The following is a 19896-nucleotide window of genomic DNA, read 5'->3' on the forward strand; positions in this document are numbered from 1 at the left end:
GTATAGTAGGCTAAATATTAGTAGAATAGAAAATAGGAAAGAAATAAGAAAAAAAGAAAAGTAAAAGTAGAAGAGGAATAACTACTAGTATAGAAAACTACTACTTTCTCTACTATTAGACTAACTCTATATAAAGAACTTACTAGACTAGAGAGTATAATAGTTATACTTCTAAGAATAGAGTATATTAGAATAAAGTAATACTTTACTAAAAGAAGAGTTCTAGGATTTATACTAGACTACGAATATAAATAGAAGTATAAGATACTAAAATATATATATATATTCTATCTAAAATAGAATAAGAGAAAATACCTACTATTCTAAATAAAGAGATCTATAAACTAGAAAGATCTAGCTAATATAAAGAGAGAGCTATATATAGTAGTAAAGTAGCTTATCTAAGAAGAAGTTCTAGACTAATTCTTACTTATAAGAGAAGAGATATAGAAGAATAAAAGAAAAAAGAAAAGAAAGAATAGAGTCTAGTAAAAGAAGAACTTACTAGATATCTAGTATTATCCGAAGGAAAATAGAAGTAAAGAAAGTAGCTATATAGACTATAAAATAAAGGAATATATAAGAGTTTTTCGAAGGCTTTTCTCTCGACCGAAATCTATAGAGTATACTACTTACTCTAGTTAAAAGAGATAGACCGGCGTATAAGAATTATCTATCTATTATATTACTATACTAAACCTTATAGATAGAGCTATTCTTAATAGTATTACTAAAGTTAGTATAACTCTTAAACTTATTAGAATCTTTCTACCTCTTATTAACTTCGAAGTAGAAGTAGATAGAGTACTACGACTATATTATAGAAGTAGCTAAAGTATAATAAGCTACGAATTAGCCTATTAGTATCTATATACTAGTATCTATAGTATACTAGTTTAGGTTATAATATACTTCTATAGTAGAGCTAGTATATTATAATTATAGTATTAGGTCGCCTTCTTTATTATAATTTAGTCGAGTAATAGATACTATAGTATTCTACTATTAATATAGTAGATTAAGTCGTATATTAGTAGTAATAAGTTATTCTTATATTTTACTAATTTTACTTTCTACTTAGTCGAGATTCTAGTTAAGCTATTCGATATACGAGTTTAGCTTATTATATAAAGCTATAATAGTTTAGTCTTTCTTTATATTTACTATTTTAACTTACTATATTATCTTTATAAGTTCTTTATTAATAGTTTCTTTATTTAAGTAGTTAGTATATATATTATTTTATTCGTTTTCTAGCCTTATAAGTTCGTTATAAAGCTTCTTAATTTCTATTTATATCTTCTCGAAGTTATTTTTAATACTAGCTATATACTTAGTCTTCTTACTTAAGTACTTCTTAGCTATTTTAATCTTCTTATATAGGCTATTATACTCGTAATATAGAGCTTTATTAGCTTTAAAGTTCTATTTAACTATAAGCTAGAAGAGCTTAGATCTCTTTTTAATAGCTTTCTTAAATTCCTCTAAGCTATAGATATATAACTCTTAACTATTAAAGTTTATAGTATCGGTATCTTAATCGATATTATCTAACTTAGAAAGAAGTAATATATAGTTAATATAGATTCTAAAGTCGACGATTATACTATCGTTTTTAGTATATAGTATATCGATCGAAATAAGAGTATTAGCTATAGTATTTCTAATTAGTTAAGAGAGTAGATTATTATAGAGTTCGGACGAACTATCTAATAAAGTCTTTAAAATAATTAAGGCCTTCTACTTTAGTAATATAGAAATAAAGTTAGGTATCTTCTTTAGGAGTTTAAAGTTAGTTATTAGCTTATATAGTAAGTCGTAAATAGCGTTATTTAGACTATAGATCGATCCTAGAAGTATATAATATTAACTAAATAGGCCTATATTAAATATATCTAAAAGTACTTATAGTAGAAAGTATACTTCTATATCTAGTATTAGAGGTCGATTCGCGCTAATATTCTTAGATATAGTTATAAACGACTCGAGGTTAGTAGTTATAAGTAGTATAGTAGTAACTCTAAGTAATAGCTAAGACTAGGTTCGGCTTTTAGTATATATCTATAAGTATTACTATAATATATATTCGTAGCGCTTATACTTATAATACTCTTATTATTTCTTATTAGTATCTATTATATTTTAAATGTTTTAGACGTATTAGAGTTTTAATAGAACTTAATTATTAATATTATAATTACTTATAGTAAAGTAGATAGTAGAGGAAGGAAAGTAACTACTATTACTTACTATTATATATACTATATAAATAAACCTTTTAGAACTACTTCTAGTTATATCTAGATAGAATATATACTTTACTTTTATATAGAAAGTAGTATTAGACTTAAGTACCTTCTAGTACTTAGAGGAACTTAAGTACTTTTTATTATACTTAATTAGAGTAGTACTTTTTATTATATATATTACTAGAGGTTAATATACCTATACTATATATTAAGAATAGTATAACTAACTATTATAACTATAAGAAAGAGTATAGATAGAGAGACGAGTAGTTATATAAAGTATCTAAAAGAAGTATAGAGATATAAGAAACTAAATACTAGAAATAAAAACTAAATACTAAGAAATAAATAGATACTTTAGATATTAAATAAATAGGTTATATTTTATAATAATAATAACGAGAATCGTATAAGTCTTAAAGTAATCTATAAGAAGGCTCTTTAGAGTATTAATAATAAGAAGAATAAGAATATAATTAAAATTAATACTTTTCTTATTTACTTCTAGTATAACTAGAACTATAGAGTATAGGCTAATCTTAACTTTTATATTTATACTTATAATAAGATTCGTAATAAGCTTCTTAGTAAAGTAGAGCTAGAAACTCTAGTTCTAAAGAAAAATAAGAATTAATTCTAGTATATAGCTAAGAAAAAGAAGCTCTATAATAAAGCTTAAAAGACTATTTATAATATTATTACTAACTTTATAAAAGCGTTAGTTAGTAGCAAATAATTATTAGCTAAAATATACTATATTAGCTAAGAGAGTATATTAGTTTAGCACTAAGTACTAGTATTTTCGGAGATACTTTCGGTAATTACTAAATATAGCGTAATTACGGCTTTCTCGCTAAATTACCGGCGATATTAAGCCGTAATAGCTATAAATACTCCAATTAGATACTCACTGAAAACGATATGGTTTTGCTCATTTCTTACCAGGATCCACAGGCTACATAACTGACACGAGAGTTGCAAGGATGCCAGGGAGATGAGATCTGGAGTGTGTCCCGGGATGGCTCGGAAGTGATGCGATGTCATTTGCGGATGTCTCACTTCGTGCTCGCTGTAGAGTGCAGGTAGGACTTTCGCATCAGACGAATCCTGGCCATGACAGAGTCATCACCTTTCTTCCAGAAATAAATGTAAGAGCAAGATAGAGTGATGAATATTCAATGCGGTGGAAAGTTGAATGCGTGCCAAGCGAAACCCCAGCATTCCATGTTGATCTCACGACTGCAGGCTCTTTCTCTTCTCCACCATCCACCTTCAACTTTCGCGCGCCTCGCGGGTCAGCAACACCTTCACGCATCAGCGGTGACTAAATACGGATATCCTGCTTCACAGACACCCGCAGAGGCAACGATCATGGCCACGCTGACTGCACATAATCGATGCCATAACTCGGCCTTGCTCGGCGAAAGACTTCATCATGAAGAAATCACCGCGGCAGAGCTCGACGCTGAATAAAACGACGGACCGGACGACGGCTTCAGAGGTGACACAAGCGCACGTGAAAGTCCATGTGCTAAAATGCTTGATGGCATTTAGGCTGAGGCGTGCGCGTCTTGGTGGCGAAAGAAGAGAAATCCATTCCACAGACAGCCCACAGAACCGGTATTCTTGCGCCACGGCAAGCGCGTGGCTTTCGGTGACGGTGCTCCTTTCGGTTCACCTTACGGGTATTGCAGGCATCGTACACCTAGACGTGGACACCACCTGTGGCATAGAGCCATTTACGTGTCGGTCGCGGCAGTGCAAGTCGCTTCAAGGTTGGTTCTCTTCTGCATTCACTTTGCATTGTGGCTGTTTGTTTCGCCCAAGGACGTTTGTTCGCCTGAGCAAAGTAGAGTGACAGCTGTTATGCCATCACTGATCAAGATTGCGGCGGCATTGTCGCTCGCAGGCTTCGCTCATGCGAGACCTTCGAATGTCGAATCTCGCGATGTTGGCCTCTCAAACTCGACTGAGCTGCCGATAGTTGACCTAGGCTACGTACTTCAACGAGCGACGGTCTTCAACGACACCGGAAACTACTACAACTTCTCGAACATCCGATACGCGCAGCCTCCAGTCGGTGATCTGAGATTCCGAGCACCATTGCCACCTGTCGAGAACCGTACGGCTGTCGAGACAGGAGAGGTCGATCGAATTTGCCCTCAAGCGAATCCAGCTTGGCTGCTGACTGCCACACAATTTGTTCCTTCGTACCTAGCAGGCAAGAGGAACTTCACCGCCGCCGACTTCAATGTCAGCAGTTCTGGCAGCGCCAGCCTGCCCGAACAGGATCCTCGAACTACAGAGGACTGCTTGTTTCTGGACGTTCAGGTGCCAAAGGAGATTTTCGATAGAGCCGGAGCCGATGACTTCGAAGGCGCGCCTGTTCTTGTGTGGATCTATGGAGGTAGTTTCACTGGTGGCTCGAAGCAGGGCGCAGGTAATCCAGCAGGCCTTCTGGCCAGGGCGCAGAATGAGAAGAACAAGGGCGTGGTTTACGTCGCCATGAACTACCGCCTGGGCGCTTTTGGATGGCTTTCCGGACCAGATCTCCAGGCAGACGGCACCACTAATACTGGGCTCTACGATCAGCGGCTCGCATTGGAATGGATTCAAGACAACATTCACAAGTTTGGAGGTATGTTCCAAGCCCTGTGTCTGCGGTGCTTCTGGTGATACTGACCAGACTTCTTCGCACAGGTGACCCGAAGCGAGTAACGCTTGTTGGAGAGAGTGCAGGTGGGTCATCGATCATGCACCAGATCACTGCTTTCGGCGGCTCAAAGCCAGTGCCCTTTCAGCAGGTTGTTGCTCAATCTCCAGGATTTCAACCGATGCCCTCAAACATTGAGCAAGATAGCATTTTCAATGCTTTCCTCGGTCTAGCTGGCGTCAAAACTATCGGCGAGGCTCGTCAGCTTTCATACGAGAAACTGCAAACCGCAAACATCATTCAGACAGCACTTTCTCGGTACGGCCAATACACGTGGGGTCCAACTGTAGACGGCATCTTCGCTCCAGAGCTTCCTGGCCAGCTTCTCGCCAAAGGACGATTTGCCAAAGACGTCAAAGTCATGGTCGGCCACAACCAAAACGAAGGACTGCTATTCGTCAATCCTCTCGCCTCGAACTCAAGCGGTTTCGAAGACAACATCGACAGCCTCCAGCCATCGATCAAAGCTTTCCCGCTGTACAAGAACTACCTCGCCAACACACTTTACCCCGCCGATGCCTACCCTGGCCAGATCGAGCGTTATGCAGCGATTGTCGCCGACTCAGCCTTCGTCTGCAACACTTTTTACCTAGACAAGGCGTTCGGCAACCAGACTTACGCTTACTTCTTCGTTGTGCCTCCTGCGCTTCACGGCACTGACATCGCATACACGTTCTACAACGACGGCGGACCCAGCAGCGATGTTATCAACGTTGATGTTGCAATTGCGTTGCAGGAGTATATTACACATTTTGCCGAATTTGGGTATCCGAGCGAGACTGGTGTGCCGCATTTCCCGATTTATGGTGAGAATGCGACAGTGACGGTGTTGAATGCTACGAGTATTACGCAGGCTGTTGATCCGGCTGCGAACGAGAGGTGTAACTGGTGGCAGAAGGCGCTGTACTACTAGGCGAAAGGTATTGATTCCAGAGCTTTTGACCGAGCTGCCAGGCTCTAGTGATCTTCGACAACACTGAGAAAGGTAGGCTGTCAGCGCATCTGGGATTCCTGTCACCTGAATACAGTCTACTTGGTACAGCGCGGGTTGCCTGTTCGCTTCTTAAACTCTTCCGAATGGAGACACTTCCGTGTGCGCTCATGCACTTGCGTCACAGCAACTGTCTGTAAAAGACTGTCACAGCGACTGTCACTTTATCATCCACAGCCGTCTCTACCAACAAGCGGCAATTATACAGCCCTGAGTGCTGTGCTAACAATCAGTGCTCTTGTCTGGCTCGATGCTTCCATATCATTGGCTGAGAAGCGCCACTTCGAGCGCAGCCAACGCCACATGGTGTGAGGCCTTGGAGCTGAGCCTTGCGCCCGCAAGCATTGACTTGTACATCATGCCCCGATATCACGGGCTGTTCACATTCCAACACTTCCAATATTCTGGCCGGTAATCATAGCAAGGACTGTTCTGGTCTTACTCTCAGTGTACCACATGACCTGACATGGCGCCACTATACAAGACGCTCCCTCCCGTCAGCCGACAAATCCGTCTTCTGAGAGCCAAAACTACTGGAAGAGTCAAAGCAGTCGAGGCCTCATGCGTTCAGGAATGCCCTCAATTTCAACTAGAGACATTTTTGCTCGATCTGCTACCCTCATACAAAGCATTGTCGTATTGTTGGGGAACTGAAAAGGCCGACCAAGTCATCCATGTCAACGGGGAACCATTTCTCGTGAATCCCAACCTCTTCGAGTTCTTGAAGCTCATCGACGCCGACAAAGACGACGGAACGGGGAACGAATGCGTAGGATGGATATTCATCGATGCGATCTGCATCAATCAAACTAATCTGGACGAGAGAAGTTCACAGGTCACGCTAATGGGAGATGTCTACAAGCAAGCGGAAGAGGTCATCGTTTGGTTGGGTGTCCAAGAAACAATGGTCAACGCGTCCACTGCTTTGGACCCAGATGCCTGGCAGGATTGTTGCGATATAGTGGAGCTACACTTCGTCACAATGGCAGCGATGCGGGTGATTGGCACGCCAGTGCAAGAGATCGCAAGTGACTTCCTGGACGCGCATTTGGGCATAGAGACTGCCCGTGCACTTGTCATGCCTCTCGTGCGGCACTCGTTCTGGTCACGACTTTGGATTGTACAGGAGATCGTTCTCGCGCGAAATTTGTGGATCTGGTACCAAGGCTTGCGTATCTCCTGGTTCACCCTGTACGAATGTCTCAAGTACGGATGGAAGAATGTGATAGACCCTTTATCCACTGTCAAAATGGTGGATGTATCGCCCTTCCGACCCGAGCAAGGCTTAAGGCTCATGCCTGGCGACTATCACGAACGGTTCAAGGGTTGGAGTGATGCGCTCCAGACTTTTAGCCTCCTCCAAGACAAAATTCGGTCGACCGATTTGGCTCGGGCGCGCAAAATGGACCTCAGTACTGCCAGCTCGAACTTTGTCAGGCGAGACGCTTCCGTGAAGAATGACAAAGTTTATGGCTTGCTCGGCATGACTTCTAGCGTTGTCCCAGTCGACTATCAGAGCGATGCGAATGCAACAGAAATCGTACACCGAATGGGCATATTCCCGCTACGAGATCAAGGAATCGTCGTAGTGGAGGAAGCAATCTTGCGTATCGAAACATATTTGGCGACGTTGGAACCCCCTCACAGCCCCCAGGATCGAGCTCACGTCGAACTACTCGAAGAGCATGTCGCAACTCTCCGAAAGCGCATAGAATCACAGCAAAATGCAGATCAGGAGGCACGTAGCCCGATGTGGCCAGACAGAATGCAACGACAGCATGACATCCGCTCTATCGCACATTTCTTGAGCGGACACAAATTTATTGACAAGCTGCGGGAAATTCTTCCAACTCCGGCCCTTTTCAAGATTCTCGAACACGATCTCTATAAAGCTCTTATACTGGGACTTAAAAGCTCGGAGGACGTAGAATCTAACAGTGCGTATATCTCATCCAATTCCGACTTTCGCACATGGGCTGTCAAGATGGCAAAGGAATACCCGGAGCTTGGACGTTTACCAGAAAAATGCCTTCGGGTCCCTCAGGAGGAATATCCTGTCCCTTGAATGAATGTGTTCTGAGGAAACACAAAGCTGTGTGTACTGGCTTGCGTGGGACAACGTAACCTTCACGATGACCTAGGAAAGATCGGATGCACATGTCGCTCTGCCCATAACGCTCGGTACAACTAACCGCAGCCCTATGTATCACATAATCAGCAAGGCTTTGAGTCAGGACCGTTTCTTCCGCCAAGGGAACATACAAATCCAGATGCCTCCCGCATAAACAGGAACAAGCCGGATCAATATCGGGACACTTGAGTAGCGTTCCAGCCAAACTGTATTCGCGAGTGATACGACAAGGGAATCAAAAGATCAGTAATCGCGCCCTTTTTGTTTCGTGCCATGGGGAAACGCAAAAGCACCCAGACCGTCATGCGTGGAGAGAAAAAGATTGCAGTCGCTTCGCAAACATGATCAGGATTTCTGCCACAGCATCAACACTCAGTATCAGGGTCGCACGATCATCACTCTACCTATGGTGCAACACCTTGGACTTAGTGCGCGTTCGATGACACCGAATAGCAAATTGGGGTTTCTCAAGCTACGCCAGGATCCCATGCCACCATAATTCGAAACCGGAGGACTCGGGCACGCTGGACGAGGTCTATGTATACATTTGAGTTGTGCTCACGCAACTTCTCATTGCTACACCTTCCTTGTTCATTCGCTCTTTTGCATAACACATATGATTCAAGACTTTCGTTAACATGCAGTCTCTTTTATTCTATTCATTGTCTCTATTGAGTACATTCCAGAGTACTTTTGCTTCTCCGCTGCTCAGCATCAATGGCCTCCAGCAATGGCCCAACGCGACTGGACCACAGGTATGTTGCAGCAGTGTTCACGAAACTTTGTGATAGACTGACAATTGCTGTCAGTACGGCGGAACTCCGGATCCACGATGCCAGTACTGGATGGAAGACATTCAGCATCAAGGAATCGCAGCGTTCAACCGCAACCCTTCGAATTACACAGTCTTCCGAAATGTGAAAGATTACGGCGCGAAGGGTGACGGTCTCACAGATGACTCCAAAGCGATCAATGCAGCCATAACCGAAGGAGACCGCTGTGCGCCAGGCGTCTGCAACACCACTACGACTACCCCAGCGGTCGTCTACTTCCCTGCTGGAACTTATATGGTCAACGCGAGCATCGTCTCTTACTACTACACTCAGCTCATTGGAAACCCGAACTGCCCACCTGTCATTCGCGCAACGCCCAGCTTTCCCGCCGGCAGCTTTGTAGTGGATGGCAATCAGTACACCGACAAAGGTCTGGGCTACAAGCCGGTCGATACCTTTTGGAGACAAGTTCGTAACTTGATCATCGATACCACTTTGGTGCCAGCCAATACCTCTGTTACGGCGCTACACTGGCCGACAGGACAGGTCAACCAGGTATCGAACCTGGTCTTCAATCTCAGTGACGCGCCAGGAACACAGCATATTGGTATGCTGTGCGAAGAAGGCAGTGGCGGCCTGCTCACCGACCTGGTCTTCTATGGAGGCCTGATCGGGGCGAACATCGGCAACCAACAGTACACTGCTCGAAACTTGACTTTCAAGAACGTAGTCACTGCTATCAACCAGTTATGGGACTGGGGTTGGACCTACAAGTCAATCACAATCGACAACTGCACTATTGGTCTCAACCTCTCCAACACTGATCAATTCGGTCTTACTACTGGCTCGATCAACTTCATCGACTCTTCGATCAGCAACACGGCTACTGGATTCATAACCGGTCGCAATGAGACATCTTCGCCTGCGAGTGCGAACACTTTGATCCTCGAGAACTTGCAGCTGGACAATGTTTCTGTCGTAGTTCAGGGACCTTCGGGGCCACGACTCCAGAATACTAACTACGTTGCCGGCTGGATTGATGGAAACGCATATCTTCCAAATGGACCCAACAGACTCGAACAAACCTTCCAACCAGATGCACGACCTGGCGTGCTTGTCCAGTCAGATGGCAAATACTTCGAACGTTCGAAGCCGCAGTACGGAGAGTATCCGCTGTCTTGGTTCATCAGCGCTAGAGATGCTGGAGCCAAAGGAGACGGAAATGCTGACGACACGGTCGCGCTTCAGAATGCAATCAACCGTGCTGTGAATGAGCAGAAGATCCTCTACATTGATCACGGTGACTATCTGGTCTCTAGCACGCTTTACATTCCCGCAGGCTCAAAGATCGTCGGAGAGACATATTCCGTCATTCTCTCGTATGGATCGTACTTCGATGATATGGAGAACCCAAAGCCAGTCATCCAAATTGGCGCAAAAGGCGAGGCGGGTAGTATTGAGTGGAGTGATACTGTGATCAGCACTCAGGGCAGACAACGAGGTGCCATCATGTTTGAGTACAACTTGATCGCTCCTGCGGGCACACCAAGTGGTAAGTGAAGCGAAAGGCCGAAATTTGCAGAGACCATGGACAGTCACTAACACGGATCTTCAGGCCTGTGGGATGTACATGTCCGTATCGGAGGCTTCGCAGGCTCCAAGCTTCTGAAAGAAGACTGTCCCACGACTCCCAACACGACTGTGACAATCGATACTGTCGAGAACAACTGCATCTCCGGCTACCTCTCCATGCACATCACGCCAGAATCTTCTGGTCTCTACCTCGAGAACGTCTGGGTGTGGATCGCCGACCACGATCTTGAAGACAATGCCAAAACTCGTGTGACAGTCTACGCCGGACGTGGACTCCTCGATGAATCTCAAGGCCCAGTTTGGATGATCGGAACTGGCGTCGAACATCACGTTCTGTATGAATATCAATTCGTCAACGCAAAGAATGTTTGGGCCGGATTGATTCAGACCGAGACTGCATACTACCAGCCAAATCCGAATGCGATTATTCCGTTCCCTGTAGTGGAAGAGTTGTACGATCCAGTGTTTGAGCAGCTCACTGTCAGAGATCCAATCCTGGAGAGGAAGAACTCTTCCCTGCCAACAGGACTCAACTCGACTACAAGCTGGAATACCACCACCCCAAGCACTCGCAACAGTACCGCGATCAACATTCCCGCAGCAAATGGTTGGGGTCTTCGTGTCGTTGATTCGCATGATATTCTCATCTACGGTGCTGGATTGTACTCTTTCTTCAACAACTACAACACTTCTTGCTCGGATCGTGGCAATGATTCCACATGCCAGAGCCGAGTGGTCAGCATTGAAGGCAGTTGCGACGTGTTGGTATACGGTCTGGCAACTGTGGGAGTACACTGGCCGATCACAGTGGATGGCGAGGATGTTGCGTATTATGCCGACAACCAGGCTGGTTTCCCGCAGACTATTGCGATGTTTCAGAAAAGGAGCAGTGATGTGAGTGTTGAGATTAGTATAGGCAAATGATGAGTGCAGTGCGAACGTTGTAGGAAGCAGCTGCGGTGATAACAGCAGTGGTGGAAGGCGACCAATGCTAGGATTCTTTTCTGCTCGTCTGCTCAATGTCCGCGACAAAGACTCGTAAACCTGTTCTTATGCGCAGCTCAGTCGATGACAAAGACATCCGTAGAAAGTCCCAGACACTCCGACTTACAATTCAGTTCACTCCGACATCAGAGCCTTACTCTGCCTCCACATGCTCACGTCCCTTCCTTCGACCCCGTGTTCTCTCACGGAATCCCAGTCGCTCAGGCATAACAACATCGATTCCAAACCTCCACTCTTCACTTTCTTGCTTGGCAAGCAAAGTCTCTGAAGACTCCGCTTCATCAGTAGCAGGTGCATCGCTGCTGTTGGACTTCTTGGTCTTACGCCACCACCCGAGACTAAACATCCAACCACTGAATAGCTCAAGTTGCTCTTGCTTACTCAGCGACAGAGCATTATCTGGTATGAGAGGGTCGGGTCCATCGCACAGATCTGATCCGGCTAGCAGAGCCATCGTGCTGGCTATTGAGCACGGATTTCTTGGTAATGTGCGTCGCAAGTTTGTCAACCACCAAGCTCCGAGTCCGAGAGCTGTCATGGCCGCGAGCATGATTTGAAGGGCGAGCTTTGAAGTGGTGTTGACTTTCAATCGTGATCGCTGGACCCACATCGTCCCTTGCACCGTGTCGCTGTCGTCAGCGATCTGATCATCGGGACTGATAGGCTCGCGGAACTTCTTATCAATGACCAGGCACATGTATCTATTGTACAAGTTTTGTACTGCTCGACTGAGTGTGCCTCGATTTGCAGGCCCAGCCATATCTTCAAGGGCAGTCCCATTCGGCCCAAAGGTGACATGGTCGAAAAAAAGGTCAAGAGGTTGGTGGTTCTCGTACATCAAGCTTTTGTTGAAGCGAGAGAGAGATCCACCAGGATCGGACAAGTAATGCTGCACCGGCCATGAGAAAGTCTCTCCGCCGTTCGTAACATTCATTAGATATGTTGTTGACTCGTGCAAGAACATATGCGGATTCCGTGTATCAACCAGTGGCCGCAGCGAGCCATTCCGGTAGTAGATGGAGTCGATGCTGACCATTTCCAGCTTCTGCGAGCATAAGAGAGCTGTTATGTCGTTGTGTTTGGGGTCGAAACTCTCATTAGTTTTGACAAAGACTATGCCGATGGATGGACAACCTGGATGAGCATCCGGAGTTTGAACATGAACATCACGGTCTGCTTGTTCTCCTGCACCCACAATGTGTTCACCAAGCCGATTTTGCGCAGTTTCTGGCCCTGAATCCAAATGTAGATCCAGAAAGCGTCCCACGAAGCTCGGGTCTTCAATCCCCTCGAGGGGTACGCTGATGTTCGTAAAGCTGTCTGTGTCGTACTGTCCGCCACGATGGCAGCCTGGAGGCAATTCTGGAAGCACTTCAATCTTGATGACCCTCAATTTGTCGTCCTTAACAATGATGATGTTACCGTCGGGCACGATCTTACAGTCCAACTGTGGACGGAGCGCATCCACCCGCATAGTATAGTTCCTCGTTCCTTCGACTACAACATACTCACCAGTCGGCGTCCGGATGTATCGTAACATGGGAAACACAGTGTTGTTCCAGATCGTTATGGGCATGGTATTCATCCCGTGCTGCACTTGATCCAACAGGACGCCTGCTCCATTATCGAAGTTGGTCCTCGTGATGTCCCAACGACTTTCCAAAGTGACTCTGACTGGTGAATCAAAAGTTACAGCGTGGTCTACAAATAGCAACCCAGATGCTACCACTGTGAGTGTACTCCCAGTCATGGCCGCAAAATTTGAGAACACCGAGGCAAAATTCTGTGCCCGGAACGATTGCATGATTGCCACCAATGGCATGCTTCCGAGTGGATGGAAGTGAATGGACCTGCTTGCGGAAACGGCGCCTTTGCATAAGAGACTGAATGATGCCAATGACGAAACCAGAAAGTCAAAGTTGTTGAAACATGTAGCGATCAACAGCATCACGAGAGCTGTGGCGTAACGGGACACAATGCTAGCCGTGTCCTCGTTTGTAGATACATCAAGGATGCCGTTTCTAGCCACGGAAATCCGATTGAGCACTTCGAGGACCACGATCATAGCCAAAGGCATCAAGAACATGAGGCTTATCATGGGGTATTTAGCTGCGAGAGGAGCCCACAGCTGCTGCTTCGACTTTGGGACTTCTCTCGCCAAGCCCAGCTCGGCGGGCGTGACTTCGATCTTACACTGGCGATGAGGCAGGACCGTGAACTTGTATTTGTCGAGCAATGCGGTCAATTGGCTCGTACGTGACATTCCCGCGGTGCGAAGAATATCTTGTAGGTCTGAACTCGCCCGTAGTATCATTGCTCGAGTTGCGAGCGAGTCTGTATTGTCGGGAGGTTGGACGGATGACATGGTGAGAACGAGGCACAACGTGCACAAGACCACCATCAGAAAACCTGTCGTCATGATGCTCATCGATGTCAGACCAATACGAAGGCGTTCTTTCTCGTAGATTGCGCGCCCTTCTGACAGGATATCGGTCGTCCTGAGGTACGACTTGTGCATGAAGTGGGTCGACATGCCGGCGTAGCACAGAGTAGCAGCCTTCTGCAGGCTCTCCGGTGACAACAGAGGTTGCATTGAGTTGTTGTGGCCCAAAGTTTGCTGCAATAATGAGTAAAAAGAGCGAGCACCGGATCCTTGGTATCCGCCCGTTTCAGTGACGAATTCGTCGGATTCGAAAGGCAGGTTGCTGGCCTCCATCAACGCTCCGTACAGTATTTCACCAAGCATGACCCCTGTGTGGTCCTCCAGGTGCCGCTCGTCTGTCAAGGACCCCAGCATGTAGGTATCGCTATGAGGATCATGAGTTACATTTGCCCGACTGATGGTGTAATCGACTTTGCAAATCACGGCGGCGGAAAGTGGTTCGTGCAATATGACATTATACGTAGGTTGTTTGGCCCCCGCTTCTTGCTCGACTTCTTGTCCAGAGGCAAGTCTCGATGTGACGGTTCCAGTCACCAAAGCATAGCGAAGATTATCTATTGTGCTCGCATCTAGCCCGAAGTCTTCGACGTACTCGCCACGCATGCCCACGTTGGAGCAATTGACCCTCTCCCAGACGTAGATGAAGTGCGGATCCTTACAAGCCTTAGATTCGCAAACCCGAGTCGTCTTTTCGTAGTCGAATCTAATCTTGTCCTGATGCTCGAAGCCCACAGAGCAAGTCTCGCTGCGAAGTGCAATGTTCTGATGGTCCTGCTCCTTTGTGAGATCTGGTTCTGCTATCTCACAAGAGATCTGCGGCTCGAAGACATCTACCTCTGTAGAAACGGTACGAACAGCAGTGTCGTCGTCAAGCTCAAAGCACTGGAAAGTACGCAATTCTACTACAGTCTTCGGCGTTTCAACGTCGCCGCGCAGTATGCCGTAGTACGTTTGCACACAACTTGCTCCCACGGCGCGGTATATTGGTTCTTTTTCGTCGAAAATTGGCTCAAATTGCACGTAGTTCCAGAATTCTTTGCCATCAAAACTTGTGCTTAGCTTGATAGAGCGTGTATCTTGCAGAATAGTTGGTTTGAGTACGAAAAGACCAGTGGAGAACAACACAATGAGCTTTAATATCGCAAATCCGCAGATCGATGCGATCACCGCTGTATGTCGGTATCGAATTGCTTTAATAAGACTCGTTGCTTGTAAAGGGGAGATGTAGTCCAATAGGATACTACGGTCCGCACTGACTGAGCCGTCATAAAGCTCCCTCCAAGGTTGCAGCATCTTGCACTGGTAGTCAACTTGCCTCCACAGACTGATGACTACGACAAGTACAGCTGTAGGCGCGTAGGTCCACGCGTACTGTTTAGACCCTGATGTAACGTGGAAACCGTTCCGGGACTGGTCCAGGGACCACAGGCTGAGGAGAGACACTGCCATAGCAACAAACACAGCAATGAACAGGCACAACGTGCTTTTCCGGGTCCAAAACGGCTCCCGGGTTTTGTGTAAGTCCCGCGAGTTTACGCGTTTCTCGTTTAGTGTCATAAGCTCTGTATTGACTCCTGCTCGGCTCAGGTCCTGGTCGATCGCACCGCCAATGTTGCTTTCTTGTGGCACATGGCTGAGCCCCAGAAACTCATCCTCATCGTGCTCATGGGTGTTTCGCTTTACATGAGCCACTAGCTCGTCACCACCTGAGTCCGTAGGTCTCGTTGAAAGCGGCTTTCTGCGCATAACTGGGTGACAGTCGCTCGGATGGTCATTTTGTGCAGGATTCAGCCCGCCTTGATGGTGAGGGGCAGCCATTTGATAACATCTGGCAGTGAACGAGCAGGCTCTGAGCGTTGCAGAACCAAGTATATGGGTGGCGTGTGCAGGAATCGTCGTCGATTGAGTTGCTGCCCGAGTCTGCTGCTGAGATCGCTGTGCTTCAGATGCGCTGAGCGACAACGAGTAGAGGGAATTCTAGCTTGCAAAAGAATCGGAATACGAGATGAGACAGCTAGCGCTTGATGCTGGACTGAAGGATTCGACGCAAATGAAGGTCTGGCAGCAGTGCGCTGTGCCACGGCCTGCAACCTCATTTTGTATGGGTGTGCAATGGTGCACAAGGCTGAGATGTTGTGGCTCCAGGCAACCTCGGGGCGAGTATACATTCCATTAGGTGACAAGACCAATGCAGTGGTTTCTGCCGCTACTGAAAGAGCTTCTCTGAGCCTCGCGTGCCATATTGTGTCTAGTGGGGATAGCACGTAGCCACAGGGAGCAGCCAGAGAATCACGATCTGAGATGATGTCAAAGAGAACTAAGCTGCAATCACAGACCGCTGAACTTGAAACTTGGTATCAGCAGAGCATGCGGTGCGACGAGGCATGCGTACAATCAGCCCTCTGCGGTGCGGCTGATTGAGTGCCTGCAAGATGGGCATATTCATCGCTCGAACGCGCAAAATGTATCTGCTCCCGTGCAGCAAAGGTGCAATGAGTGAACGAACGAGCAGAAGCGGCCACTGTGTAAGCAGATGAGAGGCCATGGAAGGGACGCAGGGACGTTGCGGATCCTGGCTTGGCATTATGCCTAAGGCATTACAACACCTTGCAACATTGTCTCGCGAGTCGCCCTCCATAGAAAGCCACTTCCGCCGTGACACATCATCGCTCCTTTCACCTAAGACGAGCTGAGAAGGATGCATGACCTACCTCCTTAGGGTATACTCTATGCTCAAGTCACCAGTCCACCGGCGTTCCTGGTTTGGAAGCATAATATCTATCTCCACAATCGAAAATCCCGGCCGCAGCGATTAGAGCTGCAGGAAAGTTGAAGACACAATGAGCGGATCGAGAGGACTTGGTGAGAATGACAGATGTGACAGAGAACGTTTCTTGCTCATTGAACAGTGGTCGAGATTGCGGTACGCTTGCTCATTGCTTGAGCTATTGTGCAGCCCTGTTCGGTCTCATGATTAAACACTCAATCTTCCTTCACCTCAGCAGCACGCTTCCTATCCGCATACATCTCGCTCGTCACCTTATCCTCGATCATACCAGTAACGTTGAAAACCACGAATGTCCAGACCGCCAGAACCAGTCCTGCCGGTTTTGCCGTCCAAATGGCACTTCCCAAATAGGAGATGGCCTTGCCATTGTACATCGGCGATGCAATGAGCCCATAGGGAAATGACTCTACGTATTCGAGAGGACCGAAGAAATGATCGCCATGATAGATCCCTTTCCAGCCCAGTGCCCACATGGCCGAAAAGTGGATTATATTTCCGCCAATCCAGCAGCACATGGCGATCAACCTAAAGAATGTGTGATCCATGAGAGACGAAGATGGTTGACGACGAAGGGCGTACTCGAGACTGAGCCAGTGGTCAACATTGTGCTGCTCACGGGAGTGCGATATTTGGCAAAGTGTGCAAGAGATCTACCTTGAATCACGAATGACAGCCATCAGAAGACAGGTCAATGCCCAAGCGATATAGGCACGTGTAGCATTGCCGTTAGCAAGCCTGGTCAAAGTCTTGCTCCGACGCTCTTCTGCTGCTCAGCACGATGTGTGAGGCTGGAGCGATGACACCGTACGAGCTCACCTAGTCTGGAGACGAAACTGGATGATCGAACCTTTTAGCATTGAAGTATGCTGTCACATTCTCAGATGTACTCACATCCAACATGCTGGCACGCACGCTATGGCGACGAACGAGACTGTCGATGATGATTAGCTTATCGGTGCACAAGCAAGAATAAGTTGGATGCAGACGGACGACAAAAGGATTGCTCGTTGAACTCAATGGCAGACATAATGCGGAGTGAAAACTGCGGTGAACCCCCCAGAGTTCCTCTATGCAGCCATGCGTAAGTGTATATATCTGTACGGGAGAATGTTGAGAGCCTTAGGCAGCCGTTTTGGGATTCTTGGCAATCACATGTAGACGGAGACGTTCGCACTTCGCGCCATCGGGTTTGCCTCCACACACCACACCTCCCACCCGCATCGCCTTCCTGACGACATATCATAACACCCGCAGCTCAGTCTCGGGTGAGTGTGCATCACACTGCGGGTCTTCATCCTCCACAAGTGGATTGTTTGAGATGCATACGCTGCCGACCACGCCCAAAATGGCGAATGCAGTATACATCATCCACACGCGGTCGAGGCTGCGGGCCATCGAAGTTCGGAGGGCGTGAACCTGCTCCGCAGACCCGGAGAAGCTCAGAATTATCGTCACGTCATGGCTCAAGCTGTGTGCCGTCTCAGTGGGGACGCCTTGTGCCACCAGCGCCCGAGTCCGCGCCTCCAGAGCGCTCTGTAGGACGACTTGTCCGAGCGTCAGACTGATCGCCGAGCTCAAGGTGCGGAGGAAGACATAGAATCCATAGGCACGCGGGATATCTGCGTGCGATATGGACGTTTGCAAGCCCATTAACGGTGCCTGGAACAGAGGCGAAATGCCCATGGCCGCACTCAGCTGCGATACCACCAGCCGCCACACGCTGATCTTGACTGCCAGGCCAATGAACAAGCCTGTTCCGAGCGCAAGTGCTGCTGCGGCCACGATGATGAGAGTACGGACGCGCTGCGTTCGCTGGATGACGAGAGCGGCGCAGATGCCAGCAACAATTGTCGGCACCGCGATAACTAGTGTCCAGCATCCCACGGCAAAGGCATCCAAGTCGAGCACCAGGGACAGATAAACGGGAAGGTAGAATATGCAACCAATGTACGTGACGCCGTGCGAGGCACACACGCCGAGGCACGCCGCGCTGGACCGCGCACGAAACAGTGCGAGTGGGACGATGGGATGGCGGACCTGGGTCTGCTCAACAGCAAATGTCGCCAGAGCCGCAATACCGCCGAGCAAGAGCGTCAATGTCCTTGCCGATTGCCATGTGGTGGAGCCACCGGACTGGAGCCCGAGCAGCAAGAGGAGTGTACCGCCAGTGATCAGCAGCATCCCGAGCCAGTCCACTGTGCGCAGCTTCGACCAGTCCGAGCCACTTCCAGCTCCTTGATAGCCCACTATGAGCAATACGAGTGCAACCGCACACACGGGAAGGTTGATCCAGAAACACCAGCGCCAGTTGGCATACTTCGTGAGCACCCCGCCGAGGAGCGGCCCAAAGGCAGCTCCCATGCAGCTGACGCCCGAGTACATGGCAATGTAGAGGCCTCGCTCGCGAATGGTGAACAGATCTGCCATGCTGACGTTGGTCACCACCGTGAACGCACCTTCACCGATGCCCTGTATTGCACGGCCCATGATGAGGATCATGGAGTTGCGGGCGCACGCCGAGATTAGACTGCCAACGAGAAAGAGGCCCAGACCAGCAAGCATGACGCTCTTTTTTCCCAAGACCTCCGACACAGGCTCCCACACAGGCATTAGGCATGCGCATCCCAGCAGATATGACGAACCGACCCATGCATATTCCGTCGCTGACATCGCAAAGCTGTCCGAGACGAAAGGAAGAGCGACACCGATGATCACCGAGTCCATCGATACCAGAGCCCCACCAGCACAAATTGCCAGCATGATCATCCAAATGCGATTTCGTCCCGGTTCTGAACCAGGTCTCGACGCTTTCTTCAGGCTGAGGCGGGTCATCTTGCAGGGTGTATAGCGCTCAGAGCTACTCGTGGCCATCGTCGTCTTCAGAGATGTTTGGGATTCCGCCAACTGAGTTGCAGCTATGTGCGCTGTTAAGCACGATTCGATTGATTTGCGCAGCTGGTGACTTGCAGCACTAGAATCTGTTTCGTACAGGAACGATGTGTTGCATCGACCTTGATAACCAACCTTCGGGCCATTTATACCACACTTACATTCTACGACAACAACTTCTGGTTTTCGGCACACAGTGTACGACAGGACTTGAAGACTAAGATGCCGATGCAGTGGAACCCAAGCAAATCATGCAGTGGATCGAACGATTCTGCCAACCCCGGAGGCTCACATCATGGTGTCGAGATTCGCATTTACATA

General features: G+C 47.4%; 6 protein-coding genes across 6 annotated transcripts; 3 read left to right on the forward strand and 3 right to left on the reverse strand.

Moving 5' to 3' along the window:
• Positions 1 to 4115: 4115 nt before the first annotated feature.
• On the forward strand, positions 4116 to 5875 carry RHO25_002423 (uncharacterized protein; the record flags this gene model as incomplete). The annotated part of the gene is made up of 2 exons (XM_023598006.2): positions 4116 to 4887; positions 4950 to 5875. 2 exons carry the CDS (start codon positions 4116 to 4118, stop codon positions 5873 to 5875), a joined length of 1698 nt encoding a protein of 565 aa, XP_023455455.1.
• A 544-nt stretch (positions 5876 to 6419) lies between these two features.
• Positions 6420 to 8018, forward strand: RHO25_002424 (uncharacterized protein; the record flags this gene model as incomplete). Its single annotated transcript, XM_023598007.1, has 1 exon — positions 6420 to 8018. The coding sequence occupies one exon, from the start codon at positions 6420 to 6422 to the stop codon at positions 8016 to 8018; it is 1599 nt and encodes a 532-aa protein (XP_023455456.1).
• A 704-nt stretch (positions 8019 to 8722) lies between these two features.
• On the forward strand, positions 8723 to 11374 carry RHO25_002425 (uncharacterized protein; the record flags this gene model as incomplete). The annotated part of the gene is made up of 3 exons (XM_023598008.2): positions 8723 to 8839; positions 8894 to 10409; positions 10473 to 11374. The coding sequence occupies 3 exons, from the start codon at positions 8723 to 8725 to the stop codon at positions 11372 to 11374; spliced, it is 2535 nt and encodes an 844-aa protein (XP_023455457.1).
• A 214-nt stretch (positions 11375 to 11588) lies between these two features.
• RHO25_002426 (uncharacterized protein) lies at positions 11589 to 15644 on the reverse strand (the record flags this gene model as incomplete). Its single annotated transcript, XM_023598009.2, has 1 exon — positions 11589 to 15644. One exon carries the CDS (start codon positions 15642 to 15644, stop codon positions 11589 to 11591), a length of 4056 nt encoding a protein of 1351 aa, XP_023455458.2.
• A 1236-nt stretch (positions 15645 to 16880) lies between these two features.
• On the reverse strand, positions 16881 to 17586 carry RHO25_002427 (uncharacterized protein; the record flags this gene model as incomplete). The annotated part of the gene is made up of 2 exons (XM_023598010.2): positions 16881 to 17294; positions 17578 to 17586. 2 exons carry the CDS (start codon positions 17584 to 17586, stop codon positions 16881 to 16883), a joined length of 423 nt encoding a protein of 140 aa, XP_023455459.2.
• Positions 17587 to 17925: 339 nt separating this feature from the next.
• On the reverse strand, positions 17926 to 19518 carry RHO25_002428 (uncharacterized protein; the record flags this gene model as incomplete). Its single annotated transcript, XM_023598011.1, has 1 exon — positions 17926 to 19518. One exon carries the CDS (start codon positions 19516 to 19518, stop codon positions 17926 to 17928), a length of 1593 nt encoding a protein of 530 aa, XP_023455453.1.
• Positions 19519 to 19896: the final 378 nt, after the last annotated feature.

Source organism: Cercospora beticola, chromosome 2 (assembly GCF_033473495.1).
Source record: "Cercospora beticola chromosome 2, complete sequence".
Taxonomy (NCBI): domain Eukaryota; kingdom Fungi; phylum Ascomycota; class Dothideomycetes; order Mycosphaerellales; family Mycosphaerellaceae; genus Cercospora; species Cercospora beticola.